This window comes from Carlito syrichta, unplaced genomic scaffold (genome assembly GCF_000164805.1).
Source record: "Carlito syrichta isolate Samal-C Ts95f unplaced genomic scaffold, Tarsius_syrichta-2.0.1 Scaffold313246, whole genome shotgun sequence".
In the NCBI taxonomy this organism is placed as follows: domain Eukaryota; kingdom Metazoa; phylum Chordata; class Mammalia; order Primates; family Tarsiidae; genus Carlito; species Carlito syrichta.
This window is the reverse complement of record NW_007257342.1, coordinates 438908-455924: the sequence shown is the minus strand read 5'-3', so window position 1 is coordinate 455924 and position 17017 is coordinate 438908. Positions and strand designations below refer to the sequence as shown.

The 17017-nt window shown below is 44.8% G+C and overlaps 1 protein-coding gene across 2 annotated transcripts in view; it reads right to left on the bottom strand.

The window, feature by feature from the left end:
* Positions 1-17017, bottom strand: part of GSS (glutathione synthetase) — a 30751-nt gene that overhangs the window by 13404 nt on the left and 330 nt on the right. The window contains exons 2-6 of one of the 2 annotated variants that reach the window (XM_008070264.1): positions 14287-14423; positions 7070-7215; positions 2407-2482; positions 1982-2121; positions 1142-1258 (exon numbers count right to left, since the gene is read on the bottom strand). In XM_008070264.1, coding sequence (XP_008068455.1) covers positions 1142-1258; positions 1982-2121; positions 2407-2482; positions 7070-7215; positions 14287-14415 — 608 coding nt within the window. In that variant the 5' untranslated portion in view covers positions 14416-14423. Of the gene's footprint in view, positions 1-1141; positions 1259-1981; positions 2122-2406; positions 2483-7069; positions 7216-14286; positions 14424-17017 lie in introns of those variants that run through there. The other variant, XM_008070265.1, reaches the window with a different exon arrangement.

Genomic DNA, 17017 nt, shown 5'->3' with positions numbered 1-17017 from the left:
GAGGCTGCAGTGGCCGGGAGCGGCCACTGCACTCCAGTTTGGGCAACAGAGTGAGACTCCAACTCAAAAATAAATAAATAAATAAAAATAAAGAATGCAGGTTTTAGAGGGAAGTGAACTCTGGGATCTGCCACCAACCCATCACTTGACCTTGAACAATTCACTTAACTTCTCAGAACCTCAGTTTCCTCATCTGTAAAACGAGGGAGGTGAATGGTACAGTACCTACTTCAGAGTTTATTCAATGAGATCCTGTACATGAAGAACTTAGTGCAAGGTGTGGCACTAGTAAGTGCTCATGAAGGGCTACTGATGCTATATTAACATTGCAATAACTGTTACTATGGTCCCTTGATTATCTGTAAGTCACTTATTTAACATCTTCATACATCTGGAACATGGTTGAAAAACAGGAGGGAAGCAAAAAATGCCTCTAAGCAGTTAAAACGGACACCATAAAATTCCTAAGTCAAAGCTTATGCATTTACTCATCAAAGAGGCCCTCACAATTTTTAGACACAATCATAACAATCTGGATCATTTGCTTTCCTAAACCACAGCAAATCAGAAAGGAGGTATGGGGAGGGGAGTGGAGGATTCTAAATTCAAGCACACTGAGAGCAGTAAAAAGTAAGAGCTGAGTCAGGTATGATGACATGCGCCTAAAGTCCCAGCTATTTGGGAGGCTAAGGCGAGAGGATCACTTGATTGAGCCCAGGAGTTCGAGTCCAGCCTGGGCAACATAGTGAGATTTTGTCTCAATTAAAAAAAAAAAAATTAGAAGCTGATAATTGGAAAGCAGACAAGAAAAGTGTGAAGAAAATGAGAACTTAAAGCCTAGAAGTCAGAGCAGGCAAACAGCCTCACATGCTTCTCTTTCCCTAGGTAGCACTGCTGCATTACAGCAAGATGCAATTGCTGACAGTCATAATGATGACCTCCAGTCAACAAGAAAAAATTAAATTATAGTCAGTATCTCTTATTTAAGAGGGAAACTCCAAACTCCCTTAAAGTAATGTTGGCACTTAAAAGTTTAAGTTTCTATGCCTAGAAAAATCCCCTCATTCCCTAATGATGTCAGGCATCCCTAAATGCTGCATCTAAAGCAGGATTCTGTTACTATTTTTTTTTATATCCTTACTTGGTTGAGCCATAGAGCTCCCAGGCTTTGGCAATTCCCAGGGCCAGTCCCTTGCTTGGATTATTGGAGAGGATCTTGGCAGCTTCTTTGGTCTTATTCAGGATGTTGAAAACATGTCTGTTGCAAGAGAGATGGCTGTTCAGTAATTAGATGCACCTGGAAGACACCTCTAACCATGACCTCACAGATACTATGGGAACATCACTCTGAGAATCAGCTAAGCACTAAAAAGCATCTTACCATCACACTCCTGTTGGATCCACTTTAGGTTGGACTACACTGGGCTTCCCTAATCCCAGGCTCTGTTATACATGACCAGAGGAGCCCTTTGTCCCTCCCCCAACCCACCCCAGCCTACCAATGAGCTGGAGCCGCCTACCCTGGTCCCTATGTACTGCCTGGAATCCTGCTGCAGACCATCTGAAATCATTGCAATCTGAAACATCACTGTTGGCTAGAAATGGATGCTACTAGAGTCCACCCCTTGGATGGAAGCCCCTTCATTCTTCTCTCCTCTGCATTGGATTCTGATCTCCGTTCAGGCCCTCACACATTTCAAGTTCTTTCAGACCCCAGGGCTCTTGAACAGATTGTTTCTTCTGCCTGAAACACTACTTATACAATGAAGGGGAAGGACCAGATAAGCCATGAGGTCCCTTCCTCCCTGGCATACTGAAGATCTAATCATACGTGGAAACTGTGATGGAGGTGGGGAGACAACATATGACCCAGGGCCCAGGAAGGCACAATCATAGTTAGAGATCCCTAGCCCAGCCAATGATTGTAAGCCTATCAGGATGTCACCCTGCAGGTATGCTTGGGGCTGCCTAAGGGACCCACCGGTGCACAACTGGGGTCCGGGATGCCAAGCCCCCAAAGCTGGCAGAGATGGTGTTGATTTCAATCTGTTTCAGGACTGGGGAGCCATCTGCGCTGCTCTGGAACATGTAGTCTGAGCGATTCAGGCCCAGGAACACGGTCTGTGGGGAAAATTGAAGGCTAAGGATATCTGCCCAGGTGCTGACTCTGAGAGCCTAGCCACAGAGCAGAGAGGTACCACGAACCCTGTGTAGAGATCAGAGACATCAGCTAACATTCCCCAAACCAATAGACTGGTCATTGGGATGTACCAACCCAATGGGGACCAGAGAGAGGTAGATTCCCATGAGCTCAGGGCCTGGACCAAATTCTTCTGTTAGAAAACAAACAAAATACAGAGATGGGAGGGGTAGGTTCCACACTGGGGTGGGACTGGGAATGGTTACCTGGGCAATGCCCTCTTTCAGGACTTGCTTGTGGATGTCAAAGAGACGAGCGGTAAAGTCGTCCCTTTTGATGGTGCTGGAGGAGGAAACAGAATATTTTCCAGGCTTCATGGGAACTGAAAAGGTCCAGGAATCCCACCCTCATCCATTGACTTCTGAATCCTCTCTGGGTCTACTGGATGAAACTTGAACATGCATCCCAATCTGGTAGCAGCAGGTCCATGTCCTGTTAGGAACCAGCTGCACAGCAGGAGGGGACTGGCAGAGCCCTACCTCCTGTCAGATCAGTGGCTGCATTAGGTTCTCATAGGAACGCAAACCCTACTGTGAACTGTGCATGCGAAGGATCTAGGTTGTGTGTTCTTTATGAGAATCTAATGCCTGATGACCCCTCCCCAGTTTGCTCATCTATAATGTGAAGAGGGAAATAATTATATCATAGAGTTGTGGTGAAGAGTAAATGAGTTATTATATTCAAAGAATTAAACATAGTGTCTGTTTTCAAGAAGAACTAAAAAATGACAAGTGATACATAAGTATTTTTATACTTGAAAGGCTGTAAACTTTCTAGTTGATATAACACTAGATCTCCGTAGCTTCTCCTATACTCTGAGACCTCCCAGAACAAGTCTTCTGCTCCACCATGGCAGCCTTCAGAGATAAAAGACAGCTATTATGCCCTGTGCACCAATAAGGTTTTTCAAATCCAAGCTAAATATCCTCATTTTTTTCTTCAACTAGTCCTCATATGTTGTGATTTCCTCAGGGGAGCCTTCCCTGTCTAGATTAGATCCCCCTGCTATGTGCTTTCATAGAACGAAGGACCTCTCCTTTATAATACTAATTGCAGTTTCAATTTTCCATTTTATTTGTGTGATTATTAAAGTCATCTCTCCTAGTTAACTATAAACTACAGAGGGTAGGGGCCATGTCTGTGCTGGCCCATCATCATAGCCCAGTGTGCTGCTGTGATGTGTGATATGTGGTAGGGGCCCACCCACTTTGGTTTTCTGGAGCTTCAGGGAGAGGCACAGTGAGAAGGAATCCACAATTAACACCACATTTGTTGCATCTCAAAATTCGGGCATGGTGGCTCAATCCTGTAATCCCAGCACTTTGGGAGGCTGAGGTGAGAGAATTGTCTGAGCTCAGGGGTTCGAGATCAGCCTGGGCAACTTGCTGAGACCTTGTCTCTACAATAAATCAAAAAATAAGCTAGGCATGGCAGCGCACCTGTAGTTCCAGCTACTTGGAAGGCTGAGGCAGAAGGATCACCTGAGCCCAGCAGGTCAGGGCTGCGGTGGCTGTGAGTGTGTCACTCTGCACTCCAGCCTGGGTAACAGAGTAAGACTCCAACTTAAAAAAAAAAAATTCAGGGTGGAGTCTATATACCTGCTTAAGCCTAGCTCATCTCATTATAGGGATCCTGCAGCACACCAGTAGCTCAGGCCTACCCTGAAGCTCCTCTGCTCCCCAGCCAGCTCTCTTCCAAGAGTGAGCTCACTCATGCCAGTCCTTGGTGAGGAGTCCCCAGCTGGGTCTCAGCATCCAAGGACGTTGGGACACATTTTCCTTTTTCTGAAGAGGTGCTCTCCTTCATATGCTCTAAGGGTTCTTCTCCTTCAGAGACTAGGGTTTGTGTGTGTGAGACAGGAGCAAGCCAGAAGGTAGGAGTTTCAGAGAAGGGCTGCAGGGAAGGACTCCCACAGAATCACATCATTAAGTTAAAGGTCATAAGTCAGGCTGCTCATATTTCCCACAATCCAGAACTGCAGGTACAGAGCTGCACCCATTCCAAGAAAGATTTCAAGGAAAGGTGGTGGTCAGATTCATACATTCATGACTCACTGAATTTTTGGCTGCAAGTCAATGGTTTCCAAGTTTCTTTATTTTTATTTTTATTTTCTGAGTTGGAGTCTCACTCTGTCACCCAGGCTGGAGTACTGGCACTCTGCAGCGTCAACCTGCTGGGCTCAGGTGATCCTTCCGCCTCAGCCTTCCAAGTAGATGGAACCACAGGTGCGTGCTACCATGCCTGGCTAATTTTTTGATTTACTGTAGAGACGAGGTCTTGCCAAGTTGCCCAGGCTGTTCTCAAACCTGTTAGCTCAGGAAATCCTCTCACCTCAGCCTCCCAAAGTGCTGAGATTACAGGCTTGAGTCAGGTTTCCAAAGATCCCTTCTCATATTCACTCTCACATTTTTTTTTTTTTGAGTTGGAGTCTCACTCTGTCGCCTAGGCTTGGAGTGCAATGGCACCCTCATGGCCACCCCAGCGTCGACCTGCTGGGCTCAAGTGATCCTTCTGCCTCAGCCTTCCAAGTAACCGGAACTACAAGCACGTGCTACCACACCCGGCTAGTTTTTTTGGGGTTTTTTTTTTTTTATTGTAGAGACGAGGTCTTGCCAAGTTGCCCAGACTGGTCTTGAACCCCTAGGTTCAGGCAATCCTCTCACCTCGGCCTCCCAAAGTGATGGCATTACAGACTGAGCCACTGTGCCCGGCCCACTGTCACATTTTAAAAAGATATTATTAGCCAGAAGCTGTGGCTCACACCTGTAATCCCAGCACTTTGGGAGGCAGAGGTGCAAGGGTTACCTGAGCTCTGAGCAACATGGCGAGACCTCTTCTCTATATAAATCTGAAAACAATCAGCCAGGCATGGTGGCACATGCCTGTAGTTCCAGTTACTTGGAGGGCTGAGGCATAAGGATCGCGTGAGCCCAGCAGGTCGAGGCTATGGTGGCAGTGAGCATGCCACTACATTCTAGCCTGAGTGACAGAGTGAGACTCCAACTCAAAAAAAAGATGTTGTTTCTAACAAAATAATCTAGTTTTCTGTTGAAAGGTTAATCAAAGACATGCAATTATAGGTTGAATATCATTTATCTGAAATACTTGGGACTGGTAGTATTTTGAATTTGGAAGTTTTGCATGTACATAATGAGATAACTTGGGGATGAGACCTAAATCTAAACCCAAAACTCACTTGTGTTTCATATACACCTTATATTTATAGCCTGAAGATAATTTTATACAATATTTTAAAAAATTTTATGCATGAAATAAAAGTTTTGACTGTGTTTTGACTGAGACTTGTCACATGATGTCAGGTGTGAAATTTTCCACTTGTAGTGTCCTGTGTTGCTCAAAAAGTTTAGAATTTTGGAGCATTTCACATTTTGGATTTTCGGATTGGGGATACTCAACCTGTACTATATATATACCTCTAAAAAATATATATGTGTGTGTGTGTGTGTGTGTGTGTGTGTGTGTGTGTGTGTGTGTATGTATATATATATATATGCACACACACATACACACACACATACACATATACATAGATACATTATATACATTTAATTCTAAAATGAGTTTGCTTTATATTTAATTCTAAAAATATCAAAGAAATTTAGGTCAGGTGTGCTGACTCATGCCTGTAATTCCAGCGCTTTGGGAGGCCACGGCAGGAGGACCACTTGAGCCCAGGAGTTTGAAACCAGCCTAGGCAACATAGCAAGACCTTGTTTCCACAAAAAAAAGAAATAATTAACTAGGCCTGATGGTACACACCTGTAGTCCTCAGCTACTCAGGCGGCAGAGGTGGAAGGATTGCCTGAGCCCAGGAGGTTTCAGTGAGTCATGAACATGCTACTGCACTCCAGCCTGGGTGACACAGTGAGACCCCAACTCAGAAGAAAAAAAAAATTGTTTTAAAGGGCACAGTGGCTCATGCCTGTAATCCCAGCACTTTGGAAGGCCAAGGCAGGAGGATCACTTGAGGCCAGGAGTTGGAGACCAGCCTGGGCAGTATAGCAGAGATCCTGTCTACCTGGGCAGCACAGTGAGATATTGTCTCTATTAAAAAAAAAAAGAATAAATTTTTAAATGTTTATTTATTTATTGTAGAGGTCTCACCAAGTTGTTCAGGTTAGTCTCAAACCCCTGGGCTCAGGCAATCCTCTTGCCTCTGACTTCCATAGTGCTGGGATTACAGGCATGAGCCACTGCACCCGGCAAAAGAATAAATTATTGAGAATCCGAGGAGCTTTTGAGAAAAAGAAAAAAATGTTCACTTGTACTAGAATCTGAAGGAAAAAAAAGATCAAGGGAGAAGAAACAGAGAAGGGTGAATAGAGTGAGCCATTTTAGGGTTGTTTCCTCATGCCCTGGGTGTGACCCAGTCTTTAACCCACCCCACCTAAAGATGAGAGACTTGAGGTGATAAGAGAGAGTCACTGCTTAGCAAAAGGAGTAGGAAATCTGACTTTAAACCCAATAACCTTCCCTACCCTCTGTTTTCCTCCAAAACTAGGCTACATTTCCCTAATCCCAAATGGAAATATCAGCCTTCAAAACACAGGGTCGCAGATCAAAAAATGTCAACAATGAAAGGGACTTTAGTCTTTAGTCAACTCCTTCATTTTTCAAGTGGAGAAAATTTAGGCCCAGAGAAGGAGACTTGCTTGAGGCCCTATACCTAAGTGGTAGAGCCAGGACTAGAAGCCAACTTTTCTGATACCTATTTTACTACTTTTTGTTTCTTCTGGAGGGTACTTGTCCTCCACTAAGTTGGCTGACATAGCAACACTTCATGGTTCCCAATCTTCCAGTCCCTTGGTTCTAGCAGCTCCTGGTCCCCCATATTTCATCATCCAGTACCTGAAGAGAGTTTGCTCTAGGAAGGCAGCGTTCTGGCTGACAGCATCTACTAGCAGGTTGAAGTCCATCTGTACAGCATAGGCTTGTTCCAGCAGAGCACTGGGGACCAGTGAGGGGAAGAGTGTGAATGGGGCATAGCTCACCACCTGATCAAGGAGAGAGAATAGGGTAGAGGTAAAGTACCTGTGAATGAGTTGTCCTCCTGCAAACGTAACCCCACAGAAAGTTTGGCTTACATTTATTGAGGACACACTAACTACAGATTAGTGTTATCTCAGAAGAGTGAGAGAAGAAGGGGTACAAAGAGCTCATCTAAATTCTGTGATATTTTATCTCTATGTATTTTTTAAAATAAGAACCAAATAACAAAACAAAAAGGTCCACAAAAAAATTACTGAGCACTTACTATGTGTAAGACATTATTTTATTTATTTGTTTGTTTATTTGTCTAGAGTCAGAATCTCACTCTGTCACCCAGGCTGGAGTGCAGTAGCACACTCACAGCCACCGCAGCCTTGACCTGCTGGGCTCAGGGGATCCTTCCACATCAGCCTTCCAAGTAGCTGGAACCACAGGTGCACATCACTAGGCTCAGCAAATTTTTTTTTTTTTGAGTTGGGGTCTCACTCTGTTGCCCAAACTGGAGTGCAGTGGCAGGCTCCCGGCCACCGCAGCCTCAACCTGCTGGGCTCCGGCGATCCTTCCGCCTCAGCCTTCTGAGTAGCTGGAACTACAGGGGCGAGGTACCACACCCGGCTAATTTTTTGATTTACTGTAGAGATGAGGTCTCCCTAAGTTGCCCAGGTGGTTCTCGAACCCGCGGGCTCAGGCAATCCACTCACCTCAGCCTCCCAAAGCATGGGATTACAGGCTGAGCCGCCGGACCCAGCTTTCAGCTAATTTTTTTTTTGGGGGGGGGTTTGAGTTGGAGTCTCACTCTGTCGCCCAGACTGGAGTGCAGTGGCCGCTCCCGGCCACCGCAGCCTCGACCTGCTGGGCTCCAGCGATCCTTCCGCCTCAGCCTTCCAAGTAGCCGGAATTACAGGCATGCACTACCACGCCCGGCTGATTTAATTTTTTTGATTTATTGTAGAGACAAGGTCTTACCAAATTGTCCAGGCTGGTCTCAAACACCTGGGCTCAGGCAATCCTCTTGCCTCTGCCTCCCAAAGAGCTGGGATTATAGGCATGAACCACCATGCCCAGCTAAGAAACTATTTTAAATATATAGATTCATCATTTAGCTACGTGAGGAAGTTGTCTATGCTTTAGCATGGAAAAGGGACTTGAGACAGAGAGGTTAAATAGTAGGTCCAAAATTATATTCAGCTAGTAAGTGGTTCTGGGATTTGAACCAGTATGGTTACTAAAACACACACACACACACACACACACACACACACACACACAAGCTCCTAGCTGGTTGACATTCAAACCGGGGACTTTTCCACACATCCGGAGGTCACACCCCAATCCAGTCTCCTTGCCTTTTGATTGGGTAGGAGAGTCCTGCTGGTAGGGCTGTAGCAGAAGTGAACTTTGGCCCCCTGAGTAGAAGCCAGGAGTGGTTTTCTCCCAATGTTAGAGATGGTGACTCAGGTTTACAGGCCTAGAATTCAGCTGCATTCTGGGTTCATGGACTTTAACATAGCCAAGAAACCCAAATACCACATAGGACACTGTTTCTGGAAGAGGAAAACGCATTCTGAGATTCCCAACAACAAATGAATTAGGACGCGTAAGAGATGATAAGACCTTGTAACTATAGTAGTATGAGTTTATGATGTTAGAACTTGGCATTTGTATATTTATTTTATAATATTATTTTGAATAGCTAATACAAACACATTATACAAAATTCAAAAGGGACATAAGAATACATAGAATTATGTCTCACTCCCATTCTGGCACCAGTCACCCAGTTTTCACAGAGGCAAATGATAGACTAGTGTTTCACACATCCTTCCAAACATCTTTATACTGATATATATGTACATATTTATATTTTCTCTTTTTTTTAATACCCAAAGCATAATATACAGACATTGTTTTCTCCCTAGCTTTTAAAATATTTCCTTATATGTTCAAACAGAGCACACTCATTCTTTTTAATGGCTTTATAGTATTCCACTCTGGATATACCAAAATTTATTGAATCTAGCCTTCTATTGATGAGTATTTGTGTTTTCTTCCCATTATCAATGCTTCAATGGGTAACCTAAAATACATATTTTAGATATTTTGTGTATGATAAAGTCCATGTATTCTAAATTCCTAGAAGTCAAAATGTCAGGTAATTAAAACAAATCCATTTTAAATTTTGGTAAATAATTCCTAAATTATTCTCCTCAATATGTGTCTGTGTATTTTTTTTTTTTAAGAGACAGGGGTCTTCGGGGTCTCACTATGTTGTTCAGGCTGGAGTACACTGGTTCTTCATAGTGCATTACAGCCTTAAACTTCTGGATTCAAGTGATCCTCCTTCCTCAGCCTCCAGAGTAGCAGGGACTATAGGAACACACCAGTGTGTCCAGCCTTAGCATCTGTTTTCAGATAAAACTGAGGAAGCATATCTGTGAGAATAAAGTTTATTCAGCCAGAAGTCTTTGTGAGTTAGAATGGGAATTATTGCAGATTATTTAAGAGGTGAGTTAATACCCTGAGTACATGTGTGATAACTATAGAAACATTTTCCTGTCTTTACAACTTAGAACTCTGGAGCCGGGTGTGGTGGCTCAAGCCTGTATCCCAGCACTTTGGGAGGCCAAGGCAAGAGGACTGCCTGAGCTCACAGGTTTGAGACTAGCCTGGGCAACTTGGTGAGACCTCATCTCTACAATAAATAAAAAAATAAGCCGGTCGTGGTAGCACGTGCCTGTAGGTCCAGCTACTTGGAAGGCTGAGGCAGAAGGATTGCCTGAGCCCAACAGGTCAAAGCTGTGGTGGCCATGAGCTGCCTGTCACTACACTCCAGCCTGGGCAACAGAGTGAGACCCTGACTCAAAAACAAACAACTTAGAACTCTGCCTCCTCCAACAAATTCTATCTGGCCAAAGAGTTTTTCTGCTAAGACTTCCCTCTGCCTCCTAGAACTTGTCATACCCTTTTAAATTTAGGGTCAGAGGTATATTGATGTTCTCTGCTGTCTACAGGCTAAAAGTTGAAACACGTAGTCTTCTCACTTTTGCTAGAGACATGACTGTAATATAACCATATTCTATTATTTTAAAAAAACTATAGCACATACATGATAATAAATTTCTGCTTTGTAGTTGGGAAAAAGAAAGGAATAACAGTAATTGTGGCAAACAGAACTTGCATCTTACCTAAAAGGGATAGCCAGAACTGTTCTAGTCAATTGTTGCCATGTAGGAAAGTGGGACAGGGCTGCCAGATTATCTAAACTTTCAAGACAAGTTGAGTTGCTAGATGTTTTTTTTTTTTTTTAAGTTGGCACTGACTTTTAAAAAATATTTTGGTGAAGAACTGTTAATAGTTCTTGCCTGTGGGGAGGGAAACAGTGGCTAGAGGAAGAAGACTTTATACTGAATACCCTTTTGAATTTTATACCTTATTCAAATGTATTTGAGTGTATTACCTATTGTGAAAAATAAATTAACCCCCCAAACACTACAGGACCAAATATTCAGCCTGAATACGGTTGGTTTGCAGCCCCAATCTACTAGATAAAATTCAAGTTCACACCACTCCTCTGCCCAGAACCTAAAGCTTCTTGGCTATCTGACCTTGGCCTGCTTTCTTACCCACTTATATCCCCTGCTGCATTCTCTTGAACATGTTTTGCTTTTTCCTATTTTTGGGCCCCTGCAGCACTGTTCCTTTCTCCTAATTGTCTTTTAAGTTCTAGTTCAAATACCACCCCATATCTCAATCCTCTAATTATAATGAATTATTCCTTCTTCCAGGTATCTTATACAGTATCTTGGGAGAGAAAATAAAGTATGGATGTTCAGAGTATGATCTCATGAGCCAAATTCCTTGGGCTTAAATTCCAGTTCTGCCAATTATTCCACCATTTAAATGACCTCAGGCCCTGGTTTCCTCCTCTGCTGTGTTGAGGAGTCAGTGATTCCAAAGTATTTAGAATAATGGCTGGCATATAGCACATACTCAAAAAATGATAGCTAATATTGTACAGCAGACTGCCTGTTTCCTCATAGAACTGACACTATTTAATTTTGTCTTCTGGTACATTCTCCAACTAGACCATGAGCTCCAGAGGCTAGTGTCACTGGCTGACTGGCCTCTCTGTCCTCAGTGCCTAGAATGGCCCAGCACAGAGGAGATACCTGGTAAAGATTTGGAATGAAATCACACACACACATGCATGTACACTTCCCGTCTTTTTTCCTGGATTAGATATTTCATTGAGGATTGTGCCTTTTCTAGGCTCTATTAACTCCAAGAAAGGTCAAGTGTTAGACCTTCACACATTACATATTGATTAACAGAAGAAACAAAAGCTTGGAAGGAAAAATGCTTCATTTTGGATTCATCCAAGCAGTTTACAAAATCTAGATTCACAACCCAAGCAATTCTATTCCCAAAGCCAGAGGCAGACCTTCCATAGCATCATGCTATCTTAGGTTACAGTCATTCTCATTTCTTGGGCCTCAGCAAACACTTACAGAGTCTGGACTCTCCACCAGGCCTGTTTTAGGTTCTGGGCACACAGAGACAAAAAAGAAAGTGGTTGAATGAAAAAAGACATTGGCAGCTTTTTAGTCACCAATATGGAAGGTCTTAAGGTATACTGTTAAGTTTTGAAAAAAAAGTACAGAAGAGAGTTTGTCTAGTATGTTTTCCTGTGCAAAAAGTGTGAAAAAGCAAAAACGTATTTGTTACTTGTTAATATTTACTTGTTATGAATAAACTATCTGAAAGGATAAACAAGAATGCTAAAACCCAGGTTACCTCAGGGCAGGAGAACTGGATAGCTACGGAATGTGGAAGGGAAGGTTAAAATCGTAAACTTTGTATACTCACATAGGTGCTCACATAGGAATGTACATGATTTTTTTTTTTTTTGAGTTGGAGTCTTGCTCTGTTGTCCAGCTGGAGTGCAGTGGTATGCTCACAGCCACTGCAGCTTTGACCTGCTGAGTTCAGGCAATCCTTCCACCTCAGCCTTCCAAGTAGCTGGAACTACAGGCATGTGCCACCACACCCAGCTAATTTTTTGATTTATTGTAGAGAGGTCTCACCAAGTTGCCCAGGCTGGTCTTGAACCCATGAGCTCTCAACTTGGGCTCCCAAAGTGCTGGGATTATAGGTGTGAGCCACCACACCCAGCCAGGAATGTAGATGAATTTATAATCATAAAAACATTAAAAATCATGCCAGGCATGGTGGCTCATGCCTATAATCCCAACATTTTGGAAGCTTGAGGTGGGAGGACTGCTTGAACCTAAGAGTTCAAGACCAGCCTGAGCAACATAGCAAGACCTCGTCTCTACAAAAAAAAAAAAAAATCAAAAAATTAGCCAGGAGGTCAAGGGAGACTGAGAAGGGAGGATTATTTGAGTCCAGGAGTTTGAGGCTGCAGTGAGTCGTGATCATGCCCAGCACTCCAGTATGGGCAACAAAGTGAGATCCCCCCACTCCAACTCAAAAAACAAACAAAAAACCTTAAAACATTAGAAAGCATCTAAATAGACATCAGTAGAAAGTTAAACTATTATATATCCACACCTGGACTACTAATGCTTCAGCATAAAGCTGACCCTAATGAAAGGCATCAGAAAGTTATAAGACTGTCAAATGACAAACAAAAACACAGCCGGGCTTGGTGGCTCAGCCTGTAATCCCGCCCCTTTGGGAGGCTGAGGTGAGTGGATTGCCTGAGCCCGTGGGTTCGAGACCCGCCTGGGCAGCGAAACCTCATCTCTACAATAAATCAAAAAAATCAGCCAGGTGTGGTAGCGCGCGCCTGTAGTTCTAGCTAGAAATGCTGAGGCGAAAGGATCGCCGGAGCCCAGCAGGTCGAGGCTGCGGTGGCCGGGAGCGGCCACTGCACTCCAGTCTGGGCGACAGAGTGACACTCCAACTCAAAAAAAAAAAACAAAAACACATAATAGAAGAATATGTATGATCCAATTTGGTTTTCTAAACTACATATTTCTCTATATACATATCTATGTATATAAATGCACAGAGACAAACCTGAAAGTATATATCACAAACCAATTACAGAGAAGGTAGTGTGATTAGGAAGTCTTAAATAATAGCTCACTGAGCAAAATGCTTTAAGTGAATTATCTTCTAATTCTCTTACCACCCCAATGAGGTAGGTCCTATTATTATTCCTTTTTTATATTTGAAGAAACTGTAGCTGACAGGGGTTAAGTACCTTGCCTAAGTCACTCTTCAAACCTCAAATTTAAATTTGATGACTCCAAGCTGGGCTCCCTAGCTCAGCCTGTAATCCCGCACCTTTGGGAGGCTGAGGTGAGTGGGTTGCCTTAGCCCGTGGGTTCGAGACCCACCTGGGCAACTCGGCGAGACCTCATCTCTACAATATATAAAAAATGAGCTGGGCGTGGTAGCGCGCGCCTGTAGTTCCAGTTACTCGGAAGGCTGAGGCGGAAGGATCGCCGGAGCCCAGCAGGTCGAGGCTGCAGTGGCCGGGAGCGGCCACTGCACTCCAGTCTGGGTGACAGAGTAAGACTCCAACTCAAAAAAAAAAAAAATTTGATGACTCCAGCATTTTGCTTTTTTCTTTACACATTCAGAGATCAATTTTAATTATTATTATTTTTTTTTTTTTTGAGTTGGAGTCTCATTCTCACCCAGACTGAAGTGCAGTGGCCGTTCCCAGCCACCGCAGCCTCGACCTGCTGGGCTCTGGCGATCCTTCCGCCCCAGCCTTCCACGTAACCAGAACTATGGGCGTGCGCTACCACACCTGGATAATTTTTTTTTATTTATTGTAGAGATGAGGTCTCGCCAAGTTGCCCAGGCGTGTCTCAAACCCACGGGCTCAGGCAATCCACTCAACTCAGCCTCCCAAAGGCACAGGATTACAGGCTAAGCCACCGAGCCTGGCTCAATTTTAATTATTAAAAAAAAATAAAATAAGGCAAAAGAGATGTAGTCCTTGATGCAAAGGAGCTGCCCCCAGCCTGCCAAGAGCCAGGCAGTGGACAATGGGATCCAGCATAGTGTGATCAACATGGTAGGGAGACCTGGGAGCTTACATCTGAGGAGCTGGGCTCCTGTGAGGTCCTCAGCAACACTCCCTCAGCCAGGGCCCGGTCCACAGCCTGCCGTGCCAGCTCCTTCAACTGCTGCTCATCCTGCAAGAGAATCCTCCAGCTGGTGGCCATCCCAACACCTGCGAGAGAGGAGAGAGGAGAGGTTGGTGACAGATGGTCTGGGGCCCAGCAACTACTGAAACTGGCTGGCAGCCACCCCCAACACGGCAGGACCCTGACCTCTGTTCAAAGGGACAGTATGGTATAGAGGAGTGAACACTGGCTGGTTCTAGCTCTTAACAACCTCCACGTGCACAAAACAGAAAGCCTGACAAAGCATTTTCATTACCACTCTCTCTTTTGATTCCTAATACAATGGCATTATTCTCACTGTAAGGAAGGAGGGGCTCAGAGGGGTGAAATGACTTGCCCTAGGTAATGATTGGTACAGCCTGGACTTGAACCCAGGTCTCTGGACTCTTAGCCCAATGCTTGCATTGGAGAAAGAGGTACTAATGTCAGATGCGACTGGGGCAAGTTCTTTCTCTTCCTAGAGCTGCAGTTTCCCTACTTGTGAAACAAGGAGCATGGGATAGATCAGAGGTTCCCAAGCCTGGCTGAATATTCTGGGGAGCCTGAGAAAGAGGATGGATTCCTGGGCCCCACCCCAAAGACTCAGATTTAAGAGTTCTGAAAGGAGGGAGGGTTGAGGTTCTGTCTTTTTAACGAGTTTTCCTGGGTGAGGAACCACTGTAGTAGATGATTAATTTCCCTTCTAGCTCCAACAACTCATGTCAGCAGATGTCAAATAAAATACATGGGAAGAAGGGAAGGAGCCCTTTGTGGAATACCAGGAAATGCAGATGAGGTGAACACCACCCAGAATGAACTAATCCAAAGCAAACTTAATAGCAGAAAATGATTACACTCTACATATAGACATCTATCATCACAGCACCAAAAGGCAGACATATTTCTGAAAAATCACAATCGCAGGATGGAAATTATAGAAACCCAAGTGTCCAATGTCCTAAGAGAAAGAGTCTGACTGGTCGTCCAGAGACACATAGCAGTGTACCAACTCACAGCTTGATACTCATTTTGTGTTACAGCAGGCCTCAGGGGTTTAAGGCCTGAATCTGGAAACACCAGTCATTATTTTGTTCTGCCCTATTGTCACTTAGTTTTAAGAACAAAATTTGGTTACCCAACTCAGTGGTACCCAGGAAGAGAGTTAGAGAATAACAGGTAACCTCTATCACATTCAGCTTTGTTCCTGTCCCCATGACAGAGCTGGTGCTAGACCAATTATGAGTCTGCCAACCTCAGCACAATGCTTTGAAAGAATGAGCACGTGATCTCAAGAGGATCCTGACAATATCCCTGTTGGGTGAGAATGAGGGCAGTTATAGTAAAGAACAAAGCTGGAGTCAGACAGACCTGGGTTTGAGTCTATAATATTACTTCCCTTTTAGGTAAGGTCACAATGTGGATTAAAAGAGAAAATCTGTGCGAAATTTCTATACATGGGACCTTTTTTTGGCTGTACTCACTTTACAGGTGGGAGGAGAGTTGCTAAAGGTCCTACAGCAGCCTGGTGGTACAAGAACCTGTAACTTCGACAGAGTAACAAAACCCTCCATCAGCCCCAGCTCTCCAACATCTCTGCAATTCCAACATCTCTGTCTGCTCTTAGGCTTTTCTTTAGTTGATAAACATTGATTTGCATCTAGTGTCAAGCCCTTCAATACCCGGGAGAAAGATAAGACATAAAAATAATCATTGTTAGTCACTGTGGCTGGGTGCAGTGGCTCATGCCAGTGATCCCAACACTTTGGGAGGCCAAGGCAGGAGGATTGCTTGAGCCTAGGATTTTGAGACCAGCCTAGGTGACATAGCGAGACCTTGTCTTTACAAAAAAAATTTAAAAAATTAGTTGGGCGTGGTGGCACGTGCCTTTGGTCCCAGTTATTCAGGAGGCTGAAGCAGGAGGATCGCCTGCGCCCAGGAGGTTGAGACTACAGTGAGCCATGATTATGCCACTGCACTCCAGCCTGGGCGATGGAGTGAGACCCTGACAAAAAATAAAATAATCACTATGAAAAATGCTGACCGAGCCCTATGTTTTTCTGGTTCTACGGTCTCAACCCTTCTTGTGGCTTTAGTTCTGTTTTGCTGATGACACTCAGTTCTATATCTTCCCAGCAGTACTTTCCTACCTTCAAACTAGAGCATCAGAACGCTTCCTGGGAGGCTCCACACCCAGAATGGAGTTTGCTGTCGTCTCCCCGCAGACCTGCTTCTCCTCTGAGGAGCCCCAACCAGGCAGGCACCGAGCCTTGGCTGCAGCACTTCTTTCCTACAGCCCATTCTCCCCCAATCCTACGGATGCTGCGGCCTCGATTTCTCTCCAGTCTCAGCCCGGCCCCGGCCGTCGCCATCTCTCCCTGGGCGCTGAAGAGATCGAGTGACCAGGATACTCCAGCCGCGCTTCCCCTCCCGGCCTTGCTGTTTCCCTTCGGAGCGGTCCGGCCACTCCCGAGCAGCGACCCGACGTGCCTGGACGCCGCCGGGGCCTCTCCCGCCGCGGCTTCCCTCTGCACCGCGGAAGCACGGCGGTGCGTGTCCTGGCCACAGCTCTACCTAGTGCCGGCGCCCAGGGCTGGATGCTAAGGGAATGGGTGGCCGGGTCAGATCACCGAAGACGCCCACAAGAAGCCACGGCGAGGCCACT